General features: G+C 47.6%; 1 protein-coding gene across 10 annotated transcripts in view; it reads right to left on the bottom strand.

The window, feature by feature from the left end:
• Nucleotides 1-16630, bottom strand: part of PIK3CD (phosphatidylinositol-4,5-bisphosphate 3-kinase catalytic subunit delta) — a 52836-nt gene that overhangs the window by 8942 nt on the left and 27264 nt on the right. For all 10 annotated transcript variants that reach the window (XM_038537917.1, XM_038537918.1, XM_038537910.1 and 7 more), the window contains 6 exons: nt 4908-5080; nt 2688-2916; nt 2383-2612; nt 1849-2028; nt 1355-1504; nt 754-843 (listed from right to left, as the gene is read on the bottom strand). In XM_038537917.1, the coding sequence (XP_038393845.1) occupies nt 754-843; nt 1355-1504; nt 1849-2028; nt 2383-2612; nt 2688-2916; nt 4908-5048 (1020 nt within the window). In that variant the 5' untranslated portion in view covers nt 5049-5080. The remainder of the gene's footprint in view (nt 1-753; nt 844-1354; nt 1505-1848; nt 2029-2382; nt 2613-2687; nt 2917-4907; nt 5081-16630) is intronic.

The following is a 16630-nucleotide window of genomic DNA, read 5'->3' as shown; positions in this document are numbered from 1 at the left end:
CTCCAGGGGGCCCTTCTTGCTTTGATACCCAAGAACTCCTCTCACTGCTCAGAATTGGATGAGCCCCGAATTGGATGGCAGGGAAGGACTTCATGCCACCTGGACACCCCTCCCTGCCTCCTCTGACTCCACCATCACGGCCCTCATGGCCCTCCGGCCAGTGCTCCATGCTATTAGGGAAACCCAGACGTGCCAGGCTCATGAAATCAGCCCAAGAAAAAGTGCTCCACATGGGACTCTCGACCTCTGAGGACTCAGGTGTAACGTCCAACAGATGGGACAATGAAATAAGCACCTTGCTGGTTGTCCTGAGAACTGAGGAAGATGGGTGTGTGAATGGCCCAGAGAGGGCTCGGCCCCTAGGGGTCCAGGCAGCACACCTCCCGAGGGCCCCCTGGGAGTCCCATGGCCCTGGGGACAAGCCGGACCTCCTCCTCTCCCACACCTGTCACCTCCTAGACTGCAGTTCCCACATCCCTGGGCCTGGGCCTGGCCCCACAACTTCCACCAAAGTCAAATACCCAGAACTCACTGGGCCTGGTTTCTACGAATTAGCCTCTCTGGCCGGCCAGCCTGCTCCCCTCCCCCCTTCCTGTTTTGAAGCGGCTCACAACCACCCCAGGCAGGGATGCTGGGTAATGTGGTCAGGTGGCTTTCATGTGACCCCCCCCTTCTTCCTCTGCCACCCCTTTAGACCACAGCCACCTTGTTTGTGCGGAAAACATCCCCCCCTCCCCCCCAGGAGCCCCCTACCTTCATCCGCTCATCGGCATTCACTTTGCTGCCCTGGATCAGCTCCACGCAGAAAGGCTGCTCCAGGGACCACAGGGACAAGGAAGAAGGCTGGGGGGGGGGGGGAGGGGAGGGCCGTCAAAGCAGAGGAATCCAGGGGAGGTTCCCATGGCTGGCACCCTGGCCACCAGCAAGGCCCATAGCCACTCGTGGGTGGGGTGAGAGCATTGCCGGTTTGTGACAAGGCTCAGGTGTCCACCCACAATACTGCCCTTTGCCAGCAAACCTGCCGTGCAGGTGCCCCAGGACCCCTAGCTCCACAGGGCATGGAGTTCTCCCTCTGCCTAGCACAGGGGGACGGGAGGACATGAGAAGGGTAGCCCGAGAGCAGGCCGGGGGGCTGCCCTGAGAAGTTCAGACAGCACCCCACAACCCAGCACACCAGCGTTGTGGGCGCTGGCCAAGCTCCAGGCCCAACTCTCAACATTGAGCAACCAAGGAGCATGAGATGAGGGGCCCTGGACCCACTGCCAGCCCACAGCGGTTGCCACTGTGCTCTAGGGTTGAACAGTGGCAGGGAGGAAGGGACGGATGGGAGGGTAAGCAGAAGGCACCGGCTCACCTTCTTCATGGGAATGGGGGGTGGTTTGGTGCGTGGTTTTTGGACTTGGGGGGCAGGGTTGCTCTGCTCGTCCCGCATGGCGAGGATGGAGGAAGAGTGCACCATGGTCAGGTGGGGGGTCAGCCCGCTGTGCAGGCAGCTGCAGATGTACTGAGATAGGGGGGCAGAGTGAGTGGTCGAAGGGCAGCCCCAATATTCTCTGGGTAACTGGCCACCCGAGGACTCCCCGACACTGACCACCGCCTATCCCAGGCCCTCCAGGCCTGTCCTGCAGACTCTTCTGCCCCCACCCATATCCTGAGGATGGAGCCCTCCTCGTGCTCACGGGGAGGGCAGCCCAGCAAGGGCACACTGTTGCTGTGACACCCAAAGGCCTGTCCCATCGTGCTGGAGAGGGGCCAAAGGCCCAGCTGCCCATACCACCTGGGCCCTGGCACAGGCTACGGGGACCCCAGGACCTGAGCGCAGGGCCTCTCCCACACCCCACCCCTTACCTGGAACTGGCAGAGGGGGTAGCTGCCATACAGGTACTCGTGCTTCCCGTTCACCTGCAGCGTGTAGTCCTCCGGCTGCTCCACCAGCGGCTGCCGGAACACCGTGGCCTTCTTCCGGAGGGCACAGGCCATCAGCGCCAGCGGCACATCCTTGGTGGACACCTGGAAGGTGAAGCTCTCCTGCGGGGAGGAGGGAGGGTCAGAGCTGCCTAGGTGTCTGTAATAGGTCCCCTCCCACATCGCCTGCAACTCGAGGCAGAGTCTGATGAACACACACTGCCGACACCTAGGAAATCCTTACTGAATGAATGGATGGACCAATGACCAAGGCCACCTGGTCAGTCTGCCTCACCCAGCTTGCCCGGTGGGATATTTGCCTGAGTCCCTCGCAGGCATGGATGCCCCACTGGGAGGAGGGTGAGTTTGGGATGCTGGTGGGGGACGGGGAAGTCTCACGGGGAAGCATCCCCTGCAGGCACAGCAGCCTGGACACTGCAAATGGGCTGGAGTCCCCAGCAGGAGCCAGGGGCTCACCTCGCTGCCCTCGAACTTGACGTTGACCAGGAGGGCCCGGCTGGGGACCCGCAGGGTGCCAGGCCCCCAGCTCCGGGCGGAGGGCTCCAGCTGCAGGGGGAAGCAATACTGAAGCCAGGCCTCCCAGCCCAGTTGCTGCCGCCGGGCGGCCGCCTCCTCACAGAACTGGCGCATCTTGGTGCGAAAGTCATTCACCTCAGGGTCCCGCAAGGAGTCGAACTCATGGAGGCCTGAGAGGTGGGGAGGCTGGGTCAGCAGGGAGGCCAGGGCCGGGGCTGGGGCTGCCCCACCTGCACGCGGGTCACCTTTGCCGATGAGGAGGCTGATCTGTGAGTTGACAAGCTTCTTCACCCTGTCACCCTCTCGGGCCACCAGGCGCAGCACTGGCAGGAAGGGTTGGATGTCACATAGCCGCCGCTGCTCATCTTCCAGCTCCTGCTGCTCCGCAGTCTGGTTGACGCAGGTGAACACATAGGCCTCAGGGTCGCTGAGCATGTGGAAGAGTGGCTCATACTGGGCTCGGTGCCACAACACCTGAGGGGACGAAGGCCGGTCAGCCCCTCCAGCCAAGGTGAGCAGGGCCACAAGGAGACGGAGCTGGCCAGAGGCTGGCCTCAGTCTGGGTGTCCCACCCTGCACGACCCTGACCAGAGGGCAAAGGCAAGATACCCAAACCTTGTCCTCTCCAGACTCCCTGAGCCCTGACCACTTGGGTCACCAGGAGTCTCCATTTCTGCCCTTCTGTGGAGGGTGCCTGGTATATGCTAAAAGTCAGTCCACAGTCTCCCCTGTATGTTACCCTTGAGAGACAGCCAGCAGGGCGTGACCTCCAGGCACCCCCCAGCTAATCCTTCTGGGGTTCATCACCCTGATTTCTAAATGTTGGCCACTAATTCAGAAACGTTGAACCCACAGAGAGAGCCATAAAATCCTTCATGGGTTGTGTTAGTGTGTGCCTCAAGGACGAGGGGTCCCACAGGCCCCTGGCAGAGCCATCTAATGGTCGAGCTTTAGTGCAAAGGTGTTCACCACTGAGTCACAGAGAAGATGGAAAAGGAGAAAATAGCCCTATTTGTCTTCCATGGGGGATGGATAATTATGGTCCGTCAGCACAAAGGGACAGTTCAGAGGTAAGGGTCATGACCCAGAATCTAGGGATACTTGTATGAATAGGCATAGAAAGTTCCAAGAGACACGCAAAGTAGGGGGAAAAACCCAAGGTATGTAACAGCAGATGTGATTCAAGTCCATTTCCATAAAAACAACTCTAATAAACATAGTAACCAGTAGAGACCAGGATTTGATAAAAGGAACTAGAGTTTACAGGCAAAACCTGGTCCACTCCTAAGTTCTTAGAAGACAGCCAGGCCCACTCATTTACATGTTGTGTGAGGCTGCTCTGGCCCTACCCCAGCAGAGTTGAGTGGTTTCCACAAATACCAGATGGCCAGCAAAGCCTAGAATATTTACTAGCTGGCCTCTTGTATAAATAAAAGTATGAAGGAATTAAAGTTGAATTGGAGTGTGTGTAGGAACCCATGTGTTTCCCATTTCTGCACTGTTGGAATTGTAGTAGCATGCATGTGTGGTTCAGAAAAATCAGATTACCCTTAAAATAGAGTTAATCACTTGAAAAAGATGTTACAATGTTAACTCAGAAAAAAATAATCTCAAAGTTCATAATCAGAATTATTACAAAAAAAAAAAAAAAAAAAACCACTCCATAGAAAACAGGAAACAGCCGAAGTGTTAACTGTGGTCGTCTCCTAAGGGCTGGATCACAGGTGATTTTTTTTCCTTTTACTTTTTCCTATTTTCCCAAATCAATGTGTCCATATTGTTTTTGAAATGGAAAAAAAAAAAAAATCAGCAATTTAATTTTTAAAGAAATCTCCCAGGAAGGGGAGATTAAAAAGCAAAACAAAAACTCAGGGATGATCCACTGCTTCTTTCCCTTTTTTGGTCCTGCTCCCAAGTATAAACTTTTAAAATTCTGAGCTGAGGACTTGTCCTTTAAAGTGGGCATGACCTACTAAACCCCACACTTCCTAAGTGGGACAAGCCCTTTGAAAGATCACAAGACAATATCTACCAAATATTTTCCAGATGGCTAACCCTTTGACTCAGTAATCCACCCTGAAAATTATTCAGCAAAACCAAAAACTCTTTCCAAAGATGATGTTTACTATGATGACAGCTCTACAGAGAAAAGATTGATAAGACTCTTTTAAGTGGCCGTGGACGGGGAGTGGTTCCAGAAATGATGGCACAGTCATGGAGAGAAGGAAAAGCCACCATGGGAACCACACCCTGGAGCTCCCAGTGGAATCCAGGGAGTGTAATCCTGCCATGATAAAGGGGGAAGCTGAATTCAAAATGCCAGCTGGGCTCTAACTATAAGCTTTTAAACCAATTTTAGATATTATCCATCTTTTACAATTAGTATTGTACGATCTCAAATCTGAGCCCCAGTGTCTGTCTGTCTTTCCCTCTGAGTTCCAAGCTCTAAGGTCAGGATCGTGTACCTTCTTGATGGTGCTGAGGTTGGCATTCCGGGACACAGGGAAATTCAGATAGACCCCAGTGGGCAACAGGAAGTCAACAGCCACACTCTGATTCTCCTCCTTGGTCCAGAATTCCATGGGGCAGTCAACCCCAGGGGGCATCCTGCTTCTTCACTTCTCAGACACCAGCTTTCCTGAAAAGGAAGGAAAGGCAAAATGGGCCAACCCAAGGGTGTCGACTGAATCCTTGGAAAGGATCCTCTGGAAAACAGCATGGCAGGAGCTTTGGTGGCAGGAGGTTGGGGAAGGGAGGTTCCCTCCCATAGGCACCCAAAGCTCACCTCCTCCTGGGCCTCATCCTGCCTGGAGTGGCTTGTGGCTCCCACTGCCCCCAGACCCCACCTCACCTCTCATCACACTCTGCATCCCTCACCATAGTGACCCAAAGTCAAGACACCAACACACCCATTCCAAATCACTTTTTCTCAAGAACACACACATGTGGGAGACTTCCCTCCATGGGCACCAGCTGTCAGAGGTGGGGGATGGCAAGGTCGCTAGTCAGACAACCTAGGACAACCCAGGAATTACTTCCAGTAATTCTTGGAAACTTTCTAACCAGAAACCAAGTGGCTTAAAAATGGCTTTGGCCATCAAAAAATTTGTTGAAATATCTAAGTCATAGCAACCCCTCCCCATAACAAAATGCTATAGACACAATTAAAGGGCTTTTGAGTCTCTCCCCGCTCCAGGCTACCACCATCTGGATTCTGGTTGTTTATAATTTCTATGCATGTTTTTATACTTTTCTTGTACTAATATGTATCCACAAACAATTCCTAATATTTTTGCATGCTTTCAAACTTTGAAGAGCAAATAGCGAGTCTTCTGTAACCTGCTTCTGACAGTCCACATTCCATTCTTTAGGCTAATCCATGCTGATACATGTAGCTCTAGCTCATTTATTGTAACTCCTGTGGTATTTCGCTGTGTCCATAAACCACAATTTATTTACCCCTTCTCTTGTTGATGAACACCAGGGTATGTTTCTACTCTTTTAGGTTATTACAAACAATGCTACAATGTGTATCCTCAGACATCTCACTTTGCCCCTGTGTAGAGTCTGGATGAGTGTTGTCCAAAGAAATACAATGCGAAACACATGTTGTAAAGTCAAAGTTGCTAGTAGCCACATTAAAAAAAAAAAAAAAAGTAAAAAAGATAAAATTAAGTTGAGTCCTACATTTTGTTTAACCCAATATACCCAAAATCTAGTCATCTCAGAATGTCATCAACATAGCAAAATTACTCATGAGGCATTTTACATTCTTCTTTTAGACATCAGGTCTTTGAAAGCTGGCATGTATTTTTTACTTCCAGCACATTGCAGTTTGGACACAAGATTTCCATCAGAAACACCTCATCTGTATGTTGATGTCATGCACTTAACAGATGAAAAACTAGGTCCACAGACTCAAGTTGCTCCAAACATACTGAAAAGTTTTCCAAGAAGTGAGTTGAGTATCCATTCTTACATATGATGAATCAAAATTAAATAAAATACTTAAAAATGCTGTTCCTTAGTTACTGTCCACATTCTCAGTGCTCAAGAGCAACACGTAGCAGGGGGCCGCCACACTGGACAGCACAGGTCCAGCGGAACTGTCAGATCACAGTCACCACCTATGACACCTAGAACAACACCCTGCGCTTTAGGTCAAGTAGTGGTGTCCATTAGCAATGGCACCACTGTCCACTGCTTACTCTCCATACCTCCATCAGCACATAGTATTGTCAAATTCACTCATTTCTGCCAAACTGACAGGCACAGAATGCTCTTTTGTTGTTTTAATTTGTATTTCCCTGATTATCCATAAAATGTTTATCTTCTGCAAAGAAGATAAACCTCTGTGGGGTTATCTTTTTCTCATTGGTTTATAGGGTGATATATATATATATATATATTTTTTTTTTTTCTAGATTCAATTCCTCTGTTGATTAAATGAGTTGGAAATATCTTCTTCTGGTCCAAGTCATCTTTTCCCTTTATTTATGGCACCTTTTTGAGAGGACAAGTTCGTAATGCTGATGCAGTCAAATACTGTCCTTTGTGTTTTATGATATTTATTCTTGAGAAAAATACTTCCCACTCTAGGGTCACATCCTCCTACATTTAAATGACTTTGAAAAATAACTGAAAGGAATTTTTCAGTTTATGAGAGCTATTCTTCTGGTGGTTCTGCCAATAAAGCCCAGACCTCAGCCTCCAGAAGGGCTAGACGCAGAATCTGCTTGGAGCAGCAGGATGCGTGCATCACACTGTGCTACCATGTTACCACTGCTGGGATCCACTTCCCCTGATTGTAAAACCACATCCTACTCTGGGTTCCTCTTTCTAAGACTGGCCAGGCCAAAGGCTTTCTTTTTGATTCAAAATGTGGAGGGCAGGCAGGAATCCTGGAGGATCCACTTACAATGCTAAATGTCCTTCCGCCACGCTCAGGAAGTCAGGAGCACAAGAGCACGTTTGGCCACTTGGATCCCAAGGAGAAGATGAGCACACGTGGCATGAGCTCCCTGGGACTCCAGCCAAAGGGGTGGAACCTGAGACAATTGTGCCGCCTTGCTCTTCTGCCTCTTAGTGCTGTGTGGGATGAGCCTTTGCTTCACTCATCCATCTGGGATGCACAGAAATATTTTCATGTATAAAGGTCATGCCTAAGAAATGAAGACCCAGGATAGTGCGGGCAGGACATAATCAAATGCCAGAGATGGGTCAGGAGGAAGCAGGAGCCTTCTCTTTCTTTGCAGGCGCAGGACCCAGGTATGACTGCTAACAAGCCCCAACTCTACGAAGCTCAGACTTATCATTGTGCAGTGTCTGGAACAAAGATGCCAACTAATCCAGCAACTTTTTTTTTTTAAGATTTTATTTATTTATTCATGAGAGACACAGAGAGAGAGAGAGAGAGAGAGGCAGAGACACAGGCAGAGGGAGAAGTAGGCTCCCCGAGGGGAGTCCAATGTGGGACTCAATCCCAGGACCCAGGGATCATGCCCTGAATCGAAGGCAGAAGCTCAACCACCGAGCCACCCAGGCATCCCTAATCCAGGGACTTTAGAACTGCTCCAAGAATGCAAATTGGTGCAACCACTTTGGCGAAGTATCTACTTTTGGCAAGGTATCAACTAAAGCTGAGCACACGTGTGCCCTGTGACCCAGCAATAAATTGCACTCCTAGGTATACACTCAACAGAAACAGGAGTCCATGTGCACCAAGAGACACAAACAAGAGTATCTAGCTGCCATTTATAATAGCCCCAAACTGGAAACTTCCCAAATGTGCATCAGCAGTATAATGGAGAAATAAATTACAGTATCTTTTCCCAGTGGAATGTTACATACCAAGGAGAAGGAACCATCTACAAATACACACAACAATGTAAGTGAATCTCATAAACATGAAGCTGAAAAAAAGTCATGCACAGAAGAGTTTGTGCTCATGATTCCAATTATACAGAGAACAAACACAGGCAGAACTGATCTATGTTGGCAGAAGAAGAGACAGGTGTCTCCCCAGAAGGAGGGCAGTTACCCCAGGGGAAAGGCGGTATGAGGGGGCTTCTGGGTGCTGGTAATTTCCAGGTTCTTGATCTGGGTGCTGGGGACTTTTCACAAACTCAACACAGCCTCGGTCTGAGGGGTTTAGAGGAGTTGGCTTCGCGTCTGGCCACTAGCATGGCCTGAGACTCAGGCCCAGCCAATCAGAGCCCTGAATTTCCCCCGGGGCCACAGGGATTGGATTAGAGTTGGGAATGGGCCTAAGGCCCATTGGCTTAGTGATTGGCTAATCACTGTATGTCATCTCCTGGCTACAGCGATTCCAGGTTGGGCATGGGAATGTCAAGTCAGTCCAGTGGGTTTTGACATCTGGACTTCTTTGGGTACTTCCTCCTGGGGGAGCAGAAAAGACAGAATATTCATCTAGGACTGATGGCGGCCACCTTCCTGCTGCTCTTAGGAGTGGAAACTGAGAAAAGAAGTAGAAGGAGAGCGGAGCTGAGCGTTGACTAGTGATGTCCTGAAGACATCCTCTGAGTCCCTGGATCCAGGCATGCCTGAAGCTACACACTATCCCTGGACCTTTCAGTTCTATGAGCCAAAACCTCTCCCTGCCTTCCGCTCCCCATCCACCTCCCCCCCCCCCCTTTTAAACTTAGAGCGGTTTGAGTTGGGTTTTTTTTGGCACTTGCAGCTGCATGTTCCATTTTAGGAAGCTTCTAGTGTTTTGAAAGTTCTTTCCTTGGAAATTGGCCTGCCTCTAAGAGCCATCTCTGACCTTTGTGCTGTCATCTAGAGGACACACAGAGCTGTCATCTGATGGCTCTTTCTGCTGGATAGTGGCTTCAGTACCTCTAGAAATACAATTTCTAGAGTCTTGCCATTGTTTGGAACTCTGGGAAAACAAGATGCTGTGGATAGGGCCTGACAGGCCAACTATAGAATTTTCTGGGTACCAGATTCCTATTGCTTAGCCTAAAAGCATATCAGTCCCCTCCCCCAAGAAAGTTCTTCAGCAATCATACAACTGAGCTCCAACCTTTTTATCATTGGCTGCCAACCTTCCAGCTATTTCTCACAAGACCCCACGTTCTCCCAATTAATCTCCTGAATCTGAATACAGGAATTCACATTTACTGTTGGTAATTTCATCTCGTGGGAATAACTAGCACCCATGTATTACTGGATTTGATATTTCATACATAGGCTCAGTCTGAGATATATTAGTTTAAACTCACATTTATTAAGTGCCAGGAGTTGTGCAAGGTGCTAGCACACAGTGGTGGATTAAGCCTATACTCCAGGATTACACATTTTATCAACACAGTGAAGACAGCATACGCCAGATGGTGATGTAACGGAGGACAGCCTTCTCCCTGCAGGGAAGCCAGGAAAAGCCCATCTGAGAAGAGGACGCTGGAGCAGAGGACCAGAGTGCACCAGTCGTGTCCAGAGCAGATGGAAGGCAGGCCACTAGAGCGTGTGAGTAGGGCAGGGCGGGGAGGGCATGGGGTGAGATGAGTTGAGAAAGTCAGCAGGTGCCAAGTCCGGAGCCTTTACAGGGGAGACGCCTGGGTGTCACTCCAAGAGTGGTGTGGGCAGTCTTAGCACAGGAGCCACAGGATCTACCTTGTATCCAAAATGAAGCCCCTGGCTCAGTGTGAAGCTCAGAGAGGAGCAAGCACATGGGGAGTGGTGGCAGGGGGTTCATGCCCCTGGTGATGAGAAAGGCAGGGAATCAAGATACATTAGGAGCTTGGTGGATGAGACGGGACGTTCTGGGGGAGGATGTAAGGATGACAGCCAGTATGGCTGGGAAGACTGGAAGGCTGGTGGAAATACACTGAGATGGGGAAATACAAGGGAGAAACAGATCTGGAGGCAACAAAATGGCAAGAGGTCCATTTCAGACATGGTGAATCTGAGCTGCTTAAGTGAGCATCCCCGTGAAGAGAGCCAGGGAGTGGTCCCTAGCGTGGAGCTTAGAGGAGAGGTCTTTGGGGTTCCCAAGGTATAATTTGGGGTCAGGAGGCTACCTCCAGAGACACGTGAGCTGGCCTGGAGACAGAGGGTATGTGAGGGCCAGGACCCCCTGGAGGCACCAGAGTGGCGTCAACCAAAGATGAACCATGAGCAATCCTTCCTTGCTTGCTGAGTCAGCCAGACTCTCGAGGCAGACTTTCCTGTCTGTCCTCCTCTGAATCATGAATAAAATATCAGACATTGGACAAGAAGGAGCACCATTCCTTCCTTTCGCCTTCCCACTTCTGGCCAGCCCAATCCACGGCACAGCTGTGTGATGGCAGGGCGTTCCCAGCTGGGGGTCTCAGGCCCAGGAGCCACCACCCCTCTGCCAGCTGCTCTGAGATATGCCCAGTTAGACACACCTTCTCTGGGCCAAGGTCGAGGCACAGTTTCTCCTGCTGCCAATGTCTGAGTCCTGAGCCGCCAGCAGAGGAGTTTCTCCCAAGATTTCGTAAGAGCATGTGTGCTGCCATCACCCTTCCCTGTTTCAAGGGCCTTATTTTCTTCTTCTTTTTTTAAAACTGAAGTTGATTTTTATTTGGGGCGGGGGGGAAGAGGGGCAGAGAAAGGGAGAGAATCGCAAGCAGGCTTCATGCCCAGCGTGAAGCCCGATGCAGAGTTCCATCTCAGGACCCTGACATCATACCTGCGCCGAAATCAAGAGATGGATGTTTAACTGGCTGAGCCATCCAGGCGCCCCTAGGTCCCTAATTTATTTCTAAGAGAGGAGGGCAAGCAAGGGATATAGCATCCCAAAGTTTGCTCCAGACTGGGAAAGAGGTGGCAACCCATGTGCTAGTCCCCCTGGGCTGGTGGCCTGTGCCAAGCCCGGGACTCCTGAAGCGTCCCTCTCATTTCTTTTGAAGTTTTACAATGTTAGGGCTGTGAGCTAGGGTCTGTTTCCTGAGTCTGTTAGGGTTCCACGGATCTTTCTAGTGGCTATCACAAATGTGGCTGACACTCTGAGTAGAAGTCACTGCCCAGCATTTGTCGATGTAAAGACAGGATTTTTGGTGCTAGAATCACATGCCCTGGGGAACAGCTTCCCAAGGGAACACATGAGTCACTCTCAGCTGGCTCTGAGCAGGGGACAGGCAGCAGGGAGAAGGGAAGTTGTATCCTGCTTATCTGAGCAATAAACATCCTCCTCCCTAGGGGCGCCCTGGGCAAGACATGCCACGTACCTTCTCATGTTACTCTAGATTCACATGTTATTCTAGAGCAAGAGTCTAAAGGCCCCTCGAGGTCAGGGCTAGGAATCTGTCCATAGAGAGAGATGCTCCTGTTAACTCTAGGACAAAACATCTGTTCAAAACCTGGGTTTCCGAGCCAAGAGTTACCACCCAAATAGCTCAAGAGGAGTCTCAGAAACGTCTCCAAGGTGGTTACACATATTGTCCAATATCTACCATCAACCCAGGCTGGGAGGAACCAAGACCAGTACCCACTCTGACAAGGGACAGGCTTTCTGCACCATGCCGAACAGAGCAGAGTCCAGTTAGGCCTCCTGACCTGGGCTGGATTTCAGGTATTTTCAGCCTCAAACAGTCCTTCTAATGAGTGCTCTGTTGCCCAGACTCTCTTCCATGGAGAATGAAGCAGATGCTTTTCCTGTTGCCTAACTTATGTGGAAAGTGGATGCACATGGGCACTTCATAGCTAAATTCCAAAGGTGCTTTACCCAGAGGCCCCACTTCCCAGCAGAGCTCCTGGATGTTTGCCTTAAAGGAGCTTTCTAGAAACCACCTCTTGCTCTGGCATCCAGGGACAAGCCCAGCGATCACTCAATAACCACATTCTCCCAGAGACCCTCAGGAAAAAGGACATAATGGGCCCCCCCTACAGCCCAAGAGGCTGCAGGCTATAAGTCCTGTTCATTCATTCATGCAGCAAATATCTATTTGAGCATCAGGGAATGTGCCCATCAGGGAATGGGACAGGCACCATCCCTGATTCTACGGAGTTTTTAGTCTAACAGGAGAAAATCAAAAAAAAAGAAAAAAGGAAAATGAATAAACAAGAGGACTTCAGATAAGAAAAGAGTTGTAATGAAATAAAAGGGGCTTGCAGGGAGGGAGGATATCCTTTGGATGGCAGGTCAGGGGAGGGTGCTCAAGTGAGCTATATTGGAGTTGAGGCCCAAAGGAAGATCAGGCAACGATCCATGAAATAGGGTTCACTAGACCAGGAAGTGCAAAGGCCCTGAGGCAGGAGATCAGGTAAACTGGAGTTAAGAACCCAGAGGGGAGATGACTGGGAGAAGCAGTGAGGCCGATCTTATTTTATTTATTTAAGATTTTATTTATTTATTCATGAGAGACACACAGAGAGAGGCAGAGACACAAGCGGAGGGAGAAGCAGGCTCCATGCAGGGAGCCGGAAGTGGGACTTTATCCGGGGTCTCCAGGATCACACCCTGGGCTGAAGGCGGTGCTAAACCACTGAGCCACTGGGCTGCCCAAAGAACCAGGTTTTATTATCAGTGCATTGGGAAGCCACTCGAGGGTTTTAAGCAGATTAATATGGCCTGACTTTATGCTCTACAAAAATTCCTTCAGCTGTGCTGAGGAAAATGGAAGTGAGGGAGGCAAGAATGAGGTGGGAAAGGAATTAGGCCAAGACCCCAGGCAAGAGTTGGCAGGGCAAGATGAATGAGGGAAAACATGGGCCCTACCTGCCACAAAATGCCCCAATCTTCTGCTCTTACCAGCTGAGGAGAAGGGATTCCAGCACCCCCACCTTGAAACCTTCTGTGTATAAGAACTTTCTTGACAAAGAACTGAAGCCATAGACCAGATAGAAAACAGACTGGCACAAGGTCCCCCTAACAGGTACAATTTTAGGATGGGTGAGCTGTTCTCCCAAAAAACAGAACTTTTCATAAGAACCACTTCAGTGTGTCTCCCCTGGAGACCCAGCATCCTCTGTCCCTGGTGGCCATCAGAGTTTGTAGGGCAGAGTCTCTGCAGCACAGCAAAAGCACGTCAGCCACAGCAAAAAGGAGACCTTTGCAATCCAAGTGGCACATTGTGAAGCTACTGTACAGTGGGATCAGTTGGAGGAGGAACCTGTATCCAAAACAGGAATGGGAGGGAAATCTCCATAAGCCAGAGGCCAGCCAAGCAAGACATCTCCAAAACCATGCCCAGGATTAGGAAGGCCTTGTCTGGAGGGTGGTCTGACACCCCAAGCTCCAGCGACAGGAGAAAAAGGGGTGGGAGGAGTGAAGGCCGAGAATTGATGAAATAACAAAGTGATGTAAAATCGTGCAAAAGGCGTCCCAATGTCTGCTTGACAGGTACGCTAAGGACATGAGCTGCCTTACTCCTTGTCTATCTGCTTCTGCCTCCCTCTGTTCTTTGTTTCTTCCCTTCTTCTTTTGACTCCCATTTTAAATGTGCCTCCCTTGAAGCCATATTAGTTAATAGAGCAATATCTTTTATTTTGAATATTAAGAATGAAAAAAAAAATTGCCAATGGAGGAAAACCAAATAGACATGGAAGAATGAAAAGCAAAGGTCTCTGGAAATTCCCTTCTATAAAAAGGGAGACTCCTGATTTCTTCTGTTGTCATCAGAAAAGTGAGCCAACTATCCTATCAAAAAAATTCTATCCCAGCTATCTCCTATGATGTTCAGTTCATGGCCCATTGAAGGCCACGGGCCTGGCACTATGCATCAAAATCAAGAGAAAGATCCATGATCTCAGGTCTGGTAATTTGGGGAATTGTCCTAAGGAAGCAATTCAAAGGAGGGGAAAAAAAGCTATATGTATAAAGATACTCATTTGTGGTATTGCTCGTGAAAGTGGAAAACCAAAAATAATAGAAAAAGTATGATAATTAATAGGAGTGAATACAGTCATTAAAATGACACCTGTGTACACAGCACAGCACTGCAAATATCCCCCACATTAAATGAAACAAAAAAATGCACATCCATTTGCCATGGCAACATCTGTCTGTGGACAAAACATTTCAGAAAGCATAGAGAAAATGAAAACAGCTATCATATGGGTGGATATGAATGTTAAAATAATTACTTCAAAATTTTGTTATCTATGAAAGTTACACAAGCACAGGATTTTAAAAATTAATTAAAGCTAAAATGTTTGCAGGAAATAAAGCAGCAGCCTCCTGCTCTGCACATCCAAACCTACCACCCGTGACTACAGTTGTTTCTTTGGGTTTTTATCTCTATATTTCTAAATAATCGATTTATATGGATATTTCTCGATTTTCAACCTTTAACTTCTTATCTTAGAAGATGACATTGTGCTTTCCTGCTCACACACACACACACACAGATACACATATCCTCTCCTCCATCTTCTTATGATAATTTTTTGTTAATCAAACTTGAGTGCTTACATTATTATGACTACATAAATACTGTTCAAAACCAAACCACATAGTATACTATGGTTTTATTTCCTCTCTTGTTCAATTTTTTGTTATTTCTATAGTTGATAGCTGCCTCACTTATAATTTGCTTCATTTTCTATGTACAAACATTTTTTTTGTTTTCTGTGTACAAATATATAATTCTTCTCTAAACTCTCTTACAGAACTATAAAACTTTTAAAAATATGGTAAATTAAAAAAAATGGTAAATATGTAGGATAATCCATGAGCTTCATTTTTTTTCTTGGAGATATTCCTCCTCGGGCCCTCAGCCATATTGCTCCAAATTTGCCTAGTTGATCTCTAGATGAGCTGTGCAGCTATACTGTACAGCTGGAACTTTGCTTCACCATTATTATGGGAATTCTCACCAATCTCTCTACCTTCAAGGTTCTTGGTTGCAAGTAAAGAAGCCAACTCCCACTGATTAAGCAGTACAGGTGCTGACAAATTATCTGATTTGTGAGGAGTTTCACAGTTCTGTTGGAGAGTTTGAGGAAAAATTAGTGATTAGTACATTGCAAACATAGCAAATAAAAAGATGAGGTGCTTATCAACCCAGGAAAAACAAGTTGAACAAAAAAAGAAATATAACTAGTACCCTGGATTCCATAATGCATGTCTGATGGCAAAATTGCCTCTATTGCCACTGAATACTGATGGCCAGTTTGTTCCTCTGCCACTTCTGAGCCAAGAAGCTGATCTTGAGGAGCCCCTCATTGTTGCCACCACCATAACCACAGATACAGCACATGCATCGTCCATCTCCTCTGTCAAAATACAGTGGGTGCATCTCATCAGTGGAGTCTAGGTCACAGGTCCTAGCTACAGGGAAAGCTTGGAAGTAAGTCCTTTGCCGTTCCCATGGTGAGGTAAGTGTTTGTTTGTTTTTTCTCCAAACTCAAAGTAAGATAACAGCTGAAATACTGAAAGCCATTTGGAAGCTGAACCAAATGAAAACAAAAGACAATTACATATTGTATCATTCGTTCCTCTTTCTTAGTTTACACTCATTTTAGTACAGCACAATCTCCACTAGTTTCCTTGAATAGTGATACAAAGGTATGTGTGTATGCATGCATGTGCACACACATAGCTTTGGAAAATCCACATTTACAAAGGTGCCTTTATCCTATTATTTTGCTTGAATGATAATTACAGAATTCTTGCTCAGGAATTAATTTCCCTTGGAAATTTGAAAGAGTTGCTCCACTGTCTTGTAGCTTCTGGTATTGCTTTTGTAAAGTCCAGAGCCATTCTTTTATCTGATCTTCTAGATGTGGTCTCTTTTCTCTTTGTTGGCTTGTAGAAATTTCTACCTCTGAAGTTTTCAAAGTTCATGATGATGTCCTTTAGTACATACTTTACTTTTACGTAGTATGTCTTTTATTATTCATTGTTGAGTACTACTCAGAGACTCTTCAGTTCTAGAATTTTTTTTACTACAGTTTGATAATTTCCCTTTCTTCATTTTTCTCTTTGTCTTGAGTTTCTATGAGGTGGATATTGGGCATCTTGAACTGATTCTCCAGTTTTCTTATATTTTATTTTCTATTTTCCATCTTTTTGTTCTACTTTCTAGAAATTTACTTTTCAATCTCCAGCTCTATTCTATTGAAATGTTTGCTTTTACTATTAGTTTTTTGTTTTATTTTGTTTTGTTTTGTTTTTTAAGATTTTATTCTTAAGTAATCTCTATACCTACCATGGGGCTCAAACTCACAACCCTGAGATCATGAGTCACATGTTCTACCA

Source organism: Canis lupus, chromosome 5, assembly GCF_011100685.1.
Source record: "Canis lupus familiaris isolate Mischka breed German Shepherd chromosome 5, alternate assembly UU_Cfam_GSD_1.0, whole genome shotgun sequence".
Lineage (NCBI taxonomy): Eukaryota > Metazoa > Chordata > Mammalia > Carnivora > Canidae > Canis > Canis lupus.
Note: the sequence above shows the minus strand (reverse complement) of the source record. Positions and strands in the feature narration are given on the sequence as shown.